Source organism: Pelodiscus sinensis, chromosome 10 (assembly GCF_049634645.1).
Source record: "Pelodiscus sinensis isolate JC-2024 chromosome 10, ASM4963464v1, whole genome shotgun sequence".
Lineage (NCBI taxonomy): Eukaryota > Metazoa > Chordata > Testudines > Trionychidae > Pelodiscus > Pelodiscus sinensis.
Genome location: NC_134720.1, coordinates 32,662,275 through 32,674,617, shown reverse-complemented (window position 1 = coordinate 32,674,617; position 12,343 = coordinate 32,662,275). Strand labels below are relative to the sequence as shown.

Genomic DNA, 12,343 nt, shown 5'->3' with positions numbered 1-12,343 from the left:
GTTGCTGGAGTCAATGTACCTTAATTCAATCTTCAGTGCCATCTCCACAGTGGGAGGTCAACAGAAGCAAACGTTCCCATCAACTTCCCTTACTCTTCATGAATCGAGGAGTAACAGTGTTGGTGGGGGCACCTTCAGTGTTCAATTTAGTAAGTTTTTACTACACCCCACTAAATTGAACTCCAGAAGATGAACTGCTGCAGAATCTATCTTTCTGGCTCTTATGACTTTGGACACAGGTGTCTTCTTCTAAATCTGCTTGCCTGCCTTCCATATTGATTAGAAAGACAAGGTGGGCGAGATGATATCTTTTATTGGACCAATTTATATTGATAAGAGACACAAGCTTTCAAGTCGCACAGAACTCTTCTACAGGTCTGGGAAAGGTATTTCCAGTGTTACAGCAAAGAGTAAGGTGGAACAAATTATTCAGCATAAGTAGTTAGCACGTATTATAAAGGTAGCGCCATCTTGCATTTTGCAGTGACACTAGGTATACTTTCCTATACCTGAAGAAGAGCTGTGTGGCTCAAAAGCTTGTGTCTCCCATCAAAAAGGTGGTCAGATAAAATATATTGTATTTCTATTATCCAGCGACCAACATGGCTTCAGCTACATTCCCTTTACTGATTGTCTGCCACCTGCCACATCCTTAACTTTCCCAATTCTGAAAATTCGTCCCCAGACTTCTGAATGTTCCAGAGTAAGGAAAAGGATTGGCCTCTCCTCTTCCCATAACAAGATTTGGGGACTAGTTTAAGATGAATCCCCTCCCACCACAGAAACCATCTTTCCTGACCATGAGAACAATACCCTGTTAGTATTAATTGGGCAGAAGCCCCCAATCTATCTTCAGCATGGCTGATTCTGGGAACAAAATTAGAGGTCCCTTTAAAAATGTAGTGCTTCATGTCACTGTAAAGAGGAGACTGAACCTCTCTCTGTATTCCAGCTTTTCCACTATAACAAATTTATTTTTCAGCTCCAAGTTCAGATTCTCATGTCACATCTGTTCACCATCCAAATAATCTGTTCACCATCCAAATAATCATCTGAAAGAGCTAAATAGAGTTTGGCTACCCTAAAACAGAGGTAGTACTTCCTAAATGTAATGGGGAAAATTTGCCTTCTTTGCAACTTTAGATTTAGATAGCATTTTAACTCCTAAAGGACTCACAGTCTAAATACTGCTCCAAAAATATACTTTGGTTCTGGCCACTTACAGTAATTAAGATAGTTGGATATATCTATCTATGAAAACAATATGTAAATGCAACATTAGCAAAAATCCTATAGTTCTCTTTTTATATCACCATTTAACACTGCTATTTTTAATAGGGATGAAAGTTAAAATGCTATGAATTGTTTAATTTTATTCCTAATACAAGCTTTATTTGATCTTGATTTTAATTTCAGTTTAGTACTGTGCATTCTGAGTACTTACATGAAAATGAAATGAGAAACTAGCAAATCACCTTTCAATCTGAATTGTGCTTTCTTTTGGAAATGTACTTTATGGGGAAAACTCAGACAGATAGAGTATGTTGCCCAATGGGCTTAATTAATGCTAAGAATTACATGTAGATTTATTTGGATTTTTTTTCTGGCAAGCACATCTGTTGCGTTAATGTTTCCAAGAATGTCTTACCTGGAAAACAATGAATAAAACAGTCTAAGATATATAAATATAATTGTATATCAGTCCAAAGAAAACAAATGTAAGCATAATTGTATCATAATAATGCAGTGCATGATGAGCTTCCCATTTTAGGGTGTTCTGAAAGGGCTCATTTGCATCTACTGTATGTTAAAGTAAATGCTGTCCAAAAGCCAAGAAATTTCATTTTCATTCATCTTTATAATAATTTCACTATGAGTTAGTTTTTTACCCTTTATTACTGATATATAGTCAAAAGTAAAAGAGTCTGTGTTTTTTCAGTTCATTAAAAAAATGTTGTTGTCACATTTGTATAATGTGTTTAGGTTGTTAACAGAAAATGTTAATTATAAATCATAATGTACATCACAAAGTGAACTCTGTATGTGGAAAAATTGGTTACTCTCAATCTCTTATGGTTTACACTAATGCAAAATTGCTTGGCACTTTACATCAGAAAGATCAATCTCTACCACAATCTGGCTGTGTCTACACTGCCCCAGTTTTGCTAAAAAAAAAATGTAAATGAGGCGAAGTGTGGAATATCGCCACACCTCATTTACATAATTAATATTCCATGCTTTGCCTCATTTGCATATTTTTTGCGCAAAACAGGGGCAGTGTAGACATAGCCTCACTGTACAGATGTCTTTTTGTACTACCAAAGTAACTGTAATTGCGTTAGTATTTTTTTCAGCATGACAAGCCAACTTTTGTTTTGTTCCAGGGCACTAGAACTAGCAGTGAAGCACAAGACACATGTTGACACAGTTTTGGGTTATCGACAGAAGTTTCTAGAGGATTTTGGTAAAAAAGAAACCAATAATAGATTTTTGCAGTATGCAGAAGGTGTAAGTATTCTATGGAAACTTAGCCCTACATTTTCAGAAGCTCAGTCTACATTTTGTGTGCACAATTTTTGCAAAAAACATTGCACCCATATTTATGCTTCAGTCCAGTTGTAGTTGTAATTCTTGTTTTTTACATACATCTTTATCTGACCTCAACCACAAATTAATAGCCTGATGTGGAACTAGTAACGTTTGTGAATGCAGTTTATTTGGGGGCACAAAATAAGTCTGCATAAATTTTGCAACCTGAAAACATTCAGGGGCTTTTATTTTAGGGCACACATTTTGAACGTAAACAGGGAGCTGGGTTGAAAATGTACCTCTTAATGTCTTCAGTAACATGAATGATAGTAACAGTAACAATCAGTAAGGTTACCTAGAAGAAAAATTGAGACAATGTATTGTAATACTGTATATTATACATACATATAATAGATTTCACAGGCCTACAGTTTTATAGAATACTTATAATTCTCATTTTAGTTCAGAACAAAATTATCAGCTTGAGTTTGTGTAGTACAGTAAACTTCCGATAATCCGGCACCTTTAGGACCCAGGGGGAGCTGTATTATCAAATATGCCAGACTATCGGAAGAGGGGGCTATGAGGGCTCAGGGGTGGGGTGGGGGGGATGCCACCCCAGAACCCTCATAGTCCCCCCCTTCCGATAGTCCGGCTCTGCCCCAGGCGTCCCCGATTCAGCCGCTGCTGGTCAGTTTCAGCAGCAGCTGAATCTGGGACGCCTGCGGCAGAGCAGCTGGGGTGCTGCCGGGTTGGTCTGGTAGCGCCGCTCCTCAGCGCTGCAAGACCAACTCAGCAGCACCCCAGCTGCTCTTGGGGGCGCCTGGGACAGAGCAGCTGGGGTGCTGCCGGGTTGGTCCCACAGCGCCAAGGGGCAGCGCTACGGGACCAACCCGGCAGCACCCCAGCTGCTCTGCCCCCGGCTTCCCCGATTCAGCTGCTAGTCAGTTTCAGCAGCGGCTGAATCGGGGAAGCTGGGCGCAGAGCAGCTCCAATTGTCCGGCTGCCCAGAGCACTTCCGGGTTCCTGATGGTGCTGGACCATCAGGAGTGCCGGAGCATTGGATGCTAGACCAATGGAGTTTTACTGTATTGTCTAATATTTGACATGGCATGGATATAAAGGATCCTGCTGACACTGTTCCCCTTCAGTTCCTTCTTACTATCCATGATGGTTGGTTGAAATCCTTCATTGCTTAGTCAATTCTTTCCTAGCATTTTTTTCATTTCAGGTTGTATAAATAGTTGTTAGAGTAGTTTTTAGTAGTTTTAGATTTCATATACTTTAGATGCCTTCACATTAAACTTTAGATGCTCCATTCCTCACTTGTCTGCTTTCCCAGTGCCAGGGCATGTCTTGGTCGCTAGTTTTCAAATCCTGCACTAAGCCTAGGCTTTTCAGTGATCCCCATTTCAGTTGTCTCAAGTGCCTGGGGGAAACTTATAAGTTAGACCACTTGCAAGGCTGCAGAGGCTTCAGGCCTTGAATCAGTAAAGACTGAGAGGTCGATTGCAGGTCCTCCCATTAGAGCAATGTTTCTCAAAGTAGTCTGCAAAACCACTTTGAGAAATCTATTAACTGGCCACGTCAGTTTGTTTACTTACTGGCGCTGCAGCCACAGAGCCTCATGGCTCCTATTGGTTCCGTTTCACTGTTTGCAGCCAAGGGGAGCCACGGGAAGCAGTGGCCCAGCCCACACCACTTCCCGTGGCTGCAAACAGCAGCCAAGGAGCCACGACACTCTGTGGCCTCAGTACCACTAAGTAAACAAACCTGTGGGTCAGGACTCAGCACGACCAGTGCTCCCAAGTGGCAGGAAGCAACCCCCTGAACCTCGCTCAGTACTGTAACTGCTATTTAGGAGGAAGGCACAGCTATCAGCCACAAGACAGCCTCATCTAGAAATGTGCATGGTTGCAAGGTGGCACTCAATTCAGACACCTACAAAATACTATTCTTTGGATTTAGCATCCTTCTTTGGTAGAGTAGTCCTTCATTAAGAGTATATGTCTCCCATCGTGAAAGGGAGGCACTATCCCATAAATGGAAATGTGCAGAGCTCACTTAAAAATAAATGAAAGTTATTCCCCTGAAACCACAGTTCTTTGATCTATATTCTGCATTCATGCACCCTCCATCGACATTTCTCTCAGAGTCCTAATTGCAAACTAGGACTTGTGGGAAGCAGTGGAAAGAACTGAGATGGTTAGAGGTGTCATACCTACAGAATATTTGGGAAGCGTGAGGAGTGGGTCTGGATGGGGTATGAGAGTACTACAGTAGGCATTGCTATCTAAAGGTTGCATTGTCACAGTTCACTTTGAAGAACTCCATTTGCAGTTGAGTAACTTTCATCTTTGGTTCCAATGCGGCTCAAGCCCAGAATCTTCTGTGTAAAAGAGCTATGATAAATACGACAGTGGGGAAGAACCATATAAAATGTTTAACATGTATAGCAAAGGCTTTGAAGTGTATAGCAGGATTTGAAATGGGGCCTTCTCTCACCCTAAGCAAAAGTTATACCTGTATTCCACAGCCTGCTTCCTAAATACATTTAATTATTTCTTATTCCTCAATGTTTTAAAATATTACCATTGATATAATATAGTGGTATTAGTCAGGTGAGTTTGGCTGCTACATTATGAATGCAGTGGAAGATGCTAGAGTACCAGCAAGAAGCATATTGCTGTAATTTTAGCTATAGATTGCCATATCTGTGTTGGCAGAAATATTGTAAGCAAGTCACAAGAAGTAATTCTTCCTCTCTACTCTGCACGAATCAGGCCCCCAACAGAAGTACTTTGTCTAATTCTGGACCCCACATTTCAGAAAGGATGTGGACAGAGAAAATCCACATAAAAGCAACAAAAATGATTAAGTATTTAGAAAATATGATTTATGAGAGAAGATTGAAAAATGGGGCTTGTTTAGTCTGAAGAAGAGGAGACAGAAAGAGTATATAAGAGTTTTCAAGAACATAAAAGGTTGTTACATGGAGGGGGGAGGTAAATTGTTCTCGTTAAGCTCTGAGGATAGGAAAAGAAGTAATGGGCTTAAATTGCAGGAAAGGCAATTTAAGTTGGACATTAGAAAGAGTTTTCCAACAGTCAGCATGGTTAACTGAAATAAAATTAGCGTTTTGCTAATTCAAAATACCGTGCCCACACTGAGTGGACACTGATTCAGATTTAAGGCTGGCCGGAACTAGGTCAGGGGTAGGGCATCAGGTCAGGAGTGTCTTTGTGTGGCTGTTGCCTGAGGCTATCTGAGGCTTGTACTTAAAGGGAGAAACACACACTCACACACACCCGCGGGCAGCCGGTTCCCAGGTGTCCCTGCTTGCTTGCCTGCCTCGCTGAGGGACAGCAAAGCATTTGTGTCTTGGAGTGGTGTGGTTGCCCTCACTCGGGACACCATAGCACTCTGCAACATAGAGCCAGAGCTGCCCCTGGGCACTCTGGTGCTTCTCGTGAACATGTTGCTGTGAGCCTGGCTGTACTTTCTGCAGGCTGCCTTCTGGGAGGTCCATCGGGGGGCTGTATGTATCCAGGAGACCATGCGGGAGAGCTTCCACCACGAGGAGCCCTCAGAGCCTCCCAGGTCCTCCCCACCGGGGTCTCGTGCCCCTTTCTTCCCTCACGTCCTTTCACTTACCCCTCCCCCCAACCTTTGCTTCCTCGTGTCAAATAAAATACACGTATTTTCATGAACACAAACTCACTTTATTTAACAAAACTGGGCGGGGAGGATGAAACTCTGGTGAGACTGGGGGAAGGAAGCAGGAGAGGTGAAGAGAGAAGGTGGGAGAGGGGAGGGGGAAACCTGGGAGGAAGGAGCTGGAAGAGGGAAGCAAGGGGAAGAAGGGAGAAGGGAAGCTCAGGGTTGGGGGGTGTCGCCGGACTACCTTGATTTTCATGTGAACCTGCTCCTGGGATAGCATGTGGCCTTTGGTGGCCAGGCTGGCAGCTATCCTGTCATAGACAGCCACGTTCCTCCATCTAGTACGGAGATCATGAACGTTGGGGGCATTCCCCCACCCCCAAACCTGAATAAGGTCCACCTTGATCTCCGCCCTGGACCAGAAAAGTGCCCGCTTTTTCCGGGCCCTGGCAGGTTCCTGGGAGTTGGCAGACTGCTCCTGGGGAGCGGTGGAGGGCTGGCTGCCAATGGCTTGCCAGCTCATGTTTTGGGGCCACTGGGTCAGGAGCAGTGACTCTGTGGCCAGAGTCTACCCCTTTAAGGGCTCCGGGGGGGAAGGAGGGAAGGGAGAGGAGTGTTCTTGCTTGAGGCTGGAGTGGTTACCAGGGCACCCTGGAAAGGCTGGAGGCCTCCTATTTTGAAATAAGTGTCTACACAGCACTTATTTTGAATTAGCTAATTCGAGTTTGGTGTTACTCCTCGTAAAATGAGGTTTACCAAATTCAAATTAAGTGCCCCGCTATTTCAAATTTAATTCGAAATAGCGATTTGCCTGTGTAGACACCATTAAAGTTAATTCGAAATAACGACTGTTATTTTGAATTAACTTTGATGTGTAGACATACCCTCTCTCTCTAACCTGCCCTGTCACAACATTCTAATATATTATCTTGAAATTCATCCTAAACAATACCCAGCTTTTGATATCTGCTTCATTCTTCTTTCTCTGTGGGACTGGTAGAGATTCCAAAAGGCAAGAAGAGTGGCTTGAATTGCCTGCTTAGCCTGGGATGCTAGATCATCTATTGGCTTCCAAATTACTATTGTGCTTTTATACATCTGTGTTGGGAGTGGAAAGGGATACCCTACCTGGAGAGAAAGTTAAGATTCCTTCTAGTATCATTCATTAATACACATTTTAACATTGAATTATGGCAACCAAAGTATAGAGAACATGCCTCAGAGATCAGCCATTCCTGCCTCGTGCCACGTACAATATTACCAGTTTACCTTTTCCCATATAACCTGTCTGCTGCAGAGCCTCCTATGACATTTTTCTTAAAATACATTGTCAAGGCTGTTCCCCACTCTGGCACTCCGCAGAAGGTGGGGGCCCATGAGAGACCTTAAATATCTTGCCTCTATGGGCTTCTGCTTAAAAAAAATTCCCCAGGGTTACAGATTCCCTGGCCTTGTGGGGATAGGCTACCCCCATCAAGTGTAAAATAAAACCCTTCTTCTTAGACCCAGGAAGAAGCACTTGAACTTCTTCCAGAGGGGTACTCCCAAGCTCTTTTACCACAAAAGAGCTTGAGGAAAAAAAGAGAAAACAAACTGCAGTCTCTGATAGTTGACCTCTCAGGATTAGGCATGCATACACAGACCTCCTTACATTCCAGGACACAAGACTCAAATAATCTCCTTAAAAAAGGTGATTTTATTAATAAAACAAAAAGATACACTTGATAAAGCAGGTTTGGTTGCTAGGTGTTATAGAGCAACTGAGAAAACAGATTACAATGCATGAAAAAATGGTACTCTGGGTGAAGTTTAGATGCAGTGAATGTAGGGGGCACGCAGACTTAGCACAAACTATTGGGCAGCAGGTTTAAAATAAATAAAAGGAAGTTCTTCTTCACACAGCGCATAGTCAATCTGTGGAACTCCTTGCCTGAGGAGGTTGTGAAGGCTAGAACTATAACAGGGTTTGAAAGAGAACTAGATAAATTCATGGAGGTTAAGTCCATAAATGGCTATTAGCCAGTATGGGTGAGGAATGGTGTCCCTCGCCTCTGTTTGTCAGAGGATGGAGATAGATGGCAGGAAAGAGACCACTTGATCATTTCCTGTTCAATTCACTCCCTCCAGGACACCTGGCATTGGCCACTGTCAGCAGACAGGGTAGGGTACTGGACTGGATGGATCTTTGGTCTGACCCCCCCAGTATGGCCATTCTTATGTTCACAGAGAAGTTTCACCAAACAACAACATGAAGAAAATAACGTGGTCGCAACTAGGATACATTTTTCCTAACTATTCACAATCCATGCTTCAAGATCCAGTCTATTTCCATGCCCACTATTCCTTGTAGGTGTGATAGTTCTGGCTGGTTCAGTTCACCTCGTTTCCTCCAGCTCCTAGTTTAGAACTCACACAAAGAAAATAGCAGGCAGGTATATCTTTCAATTCAAATTTTAACACTCTCTGCCATTGGCTGTCCTGGCTCCCCTGCCTACACCCCCTAGCTACCTGAGTTTAACCGATTAGTAACAGAATGCTGGCCAGCACTCCTCCTACCCATCACATGCACAAGATCAATAATGAAGGTAAGTTCAGATATTCATTAATGTAGATCAAAATGCTGTAGTTCAATCTGAAATAGAGAATTGATGTCCTTATTGATAGATGGACATAAATATATATAAAAGTATAGTTAGAATGGACAGTTCATAAAAGAAAACAAAACAGAAAGTCCTAAAATTCATACAAGATTTTGAAAACCCAAGAAAACAGAATAAGATACAAGTTCTGATCATATAAGCAAAATCAGTTGGGCTGCATTACAGGCAAACTGTGAACAGTGCCAGCTTCAATGGAGGAGAAGAAATGGCTTACCCATCCAGGAGCCAACTTGAAATTCAGTATTCCAGTATTCATAGTTTCACTGATATAGGACACTGCCACAGGATGTAGTTTTTTCTGCTGCTAGAGAAATGTCAATACAAAACAGAGCAGAATTCAGGTATCAACCGTGTTATTTCTGTTTTATCAAATGGGTAATGTAGATTATATCAATTTGCTTGTTGGGTTTTGGTGTAGTGGAGAGAAGTTGCCCAATGTAGCATGAGCAAGTGGCTGCATTCTGATTGATGTGACAAATAGACTTAATTTATGTTTAAGCTGAAAGATGTCTAGCTGGCTTATCTAAGTTTATTTTCATTGTTGAATATTTTCTCACCATATATGAGATTAATATTTGTTGCAAAGTATCTAGTTTGTATTATTTCAAAGACAAGAACCCCTGATGGAATACTGTTTATTAAATCTTGACTATTAAAGAGAGCCTCCAACTAATGCAGACATATAACTCACATTAGCACTAATGATAGTTATATGTTTGTGCCAAGAGGAGACCTATATGATGACAGAGCATATCACTTTGTGACTTGTACCTTCATACTGTTATTCTTAATACATATTTTACAAAATGTTAGTTAATATCTATCCACTCTCTTTCCTGTTCTTACAGCTGGAAGTTGACTGGGACAAAATCAAGGCCAAAATAGAAATGGAAATTTCTAAAGAAAGAGAACGAGCTGCAGCTACTCCAGCAGTCAGAACCAGTGTAACTGTACAGCGCTAAATACAGTCTAGGTCATATAGACATTTGCTGTATCAGTATACTGATAAATCTAAGGATTATCATTTTTCCAGAGAGTGAAATATGGAAGTCTGATACCTGAAAGTATTATACTTCTTGCTGAATATTGGACAATGGGCAGAACTGGATTCATATGTTTGTAGGCCATTATAAGTTGTGGGCCCCACCTTGCTTTCTTTACTCATATAAGGAGTCCAGTGAAGTCAGTGGTCTTTAAAGTAAAAATATGCAGTCTTAGATACCTGGATGTAGGCACTGAAATTCGTATTTAAGCATCTAAATAAGTGGTCTGATTTTTCAGCAACTGTGGTTGCAGATACACAGCTCTTTTGAAAAGGAGGCCAGTTGGTTAAAGATACCTTTAGATTATTTAGGCACTTAGCTTTAGGCAACCAATGTGAAAAATATGAACCTACATCTATGAATGGCAAAGGAAAGTTTAATTTGCAGATACACAGGTTAATGATGTATAACAGCACAGTCCCAGTGCTGAAATATTTTCAAATAATACACATCTGTTATTACAGATAAATTCAGCACCTGAGATTGGTTGCAAACCTGTTTCTATCAACAGCCAAAAAAAGGGTAACTGTTAGAGATGTAAACACAGTCCAAAACCAGTTAAACTGTTTATTTAACCAATTAACCACTGGTCAAAGGGAGGGAGTTGTTTCAGCCCTGACTTGCTACAGCCATGAGTGGCAGGGCCTACTCCAGCCCACCCTTGCCGTGCTGTGAGGGCTGCTCTGAACCTGCTGCACCGAAGGGGCTGCTCCGGTCCTACTGGCAGAGAGCTGCTCTGATCCTGCCATCTACCGTTGTTGGGGTCCTGCCAGCCAGGACACAATGGGCAGAAGGCTGCTCTTGCCAGCAGGGCCCTCTGATTAACTGGTTACCTAGCAAGAGTGCCAGTAAGGCATATGCTTATCAAGTAACCAGTTAATTGTTTAACCTTTAACATCCATAGAAGCTGTTGAATAAAAAACTTTTAAATGTTAAATAAATTATTTCATAATAATCTAAAATACTATGTAACACGTTTTGAATTTTCTTTGAATTAGCAGAAAGTCAGTTTTCTGCAAGTATCCAATGTATGATTGACGATAGTGTTCTATACTTCTTTAATGGTTTGCAAGTCCCATGCATTTTGAAGGAAGTTTTTCATATTTGCATGAAGTCCAATTCACTTGATTGTGTATTGAGGTTAAATATATACCCTTTCCCATAAATATTCTCTCTCTTTCTTGTTGAAGTAATTGGGGCTGCATGCATATGGACCTGTCTGTATGATCTCTTTGCTATATTAGAACATTAGTCTGTTACTGGTCTGTTATTGAAGGGCATTAAAGTAATTATGTGTAACATTTCTTTCACATATGAGCATTAAAAGGTTTGTACATTCTGTGAGAATCTTTTCTGGTTTAATATTTGTTTTGCAAATCATGTTGACGCAAATATCATTCTTAATACATTCAGATAAAAAAGGCAGTTCTATCTGAGTACTTAACAATCCATGTAAAAGTTCCAGTCCTCCACCTGAGCATGTCCTGAAGAGTTAACTACCCTAGTTTGGCTTCAGAGGAGTAGCTGTGTTAGTCTGTAGCTTTAAAAACAATGAGCGGTCCTGTCACCTTAGAGACTTAACAAATTTATTAGGTCATGAGCTTTCATGGGTAGCTATGACTTGCAAGAGCAAAGCACTTGCAGGAATGAGCCTAAAACAGCGATGAACAATGTAGGCTAGTGAGTGGGCCGCATGTGTGATGCTTCTTTTCATTGGGTCACAAGATTGTCGTAACCAAGATGGCTTCTCATGATAGGGCAGTTTTGTTAACTGTGCTTGCATACATACAATTTGCAGGCCATGCCAATTGAATCATAGTACTGTTTGACTGGATGCAGAAGAAGCACATAGCTCTCACAGTCTATGTTGTGTGCAATCAGCACACACCTCATTCACACGCCCTTCCATTACGTGCATGTCAATTCAGTAATACAAGTAGGGAAAAAACTACACAGATGGAAACCAGGGAATGTGGCAACCCTGTGTGGTGGGCAACAGTAAACAAAATGTCTTGCAGGACATTCATAGAACCCCAATGGGCCACAGGTTGCCCACCACTGACCTAAAACATCAATAATAGCAAATGTTTAATGTGAAATGTATTGCTTTGCAAAAAGTGCTCACCCATGCATGGTAGTGATTTTGTCTTTTAGTCACTTTTCTGTGTGAGTTCACATAGTGATTATCCAGTGCACTAAATATCCCTATAACAACTATGTGGAGGACATCAAAGAATCTCTGTGCTCTCAAATAAACTCATAGGCTGCATCTAGATTGGCATGATTTTCCGGAAATGCTTTTAACGGAAAAGTTTTCCGTTAAAGGCATTTTCGGAACAGAGCATCTAGATTGGCACGGACGCTTTTCCGCAAAAGCACTTTTTGCGGAAAAGCGTCCGTGCCAATCTAGATGCTCTGTTCCGCAAAAAAGCCCCGATCACCATTTTCGCG

At 41.6% G+C, this 12,343-nt stretch overlaps 1 protein-coding gene across 6 annotated transcripts in view; it reads left to right on the top strand.

The window, feature by feature from the left end:
* IFT80 (intraflagellar transport 80) overlaps positions 1 to 11,231 on the top strand; it is a 156,124-nt gene extending 144,893 nt beyond the window's left edge. For all 6 annotated transcript variants that reach the window (XM_075937826.1, XM_075937828.1, XM_075937827.1 and 3 more), the window contains 2 exons: positions 2,385 to 2,508; positions 9,698 to 11,231. In XM_075937826.1, the coding sequence (XP_075793941.1) occupies positions 2,385 to 2,508; positions 9,698 to 9,811 (238 nt within the window). In that variant the 3' untranslated portion in view covers positions 9,812 to 11,231. The remainder of the gene's footprint in view (positions 1 to 2,384; positions 2,509 to 9,697) is intronic.
* The last annotated feature ends 1,112 nt before the right edge of the window (positions 11,232 to 12,343 follow it).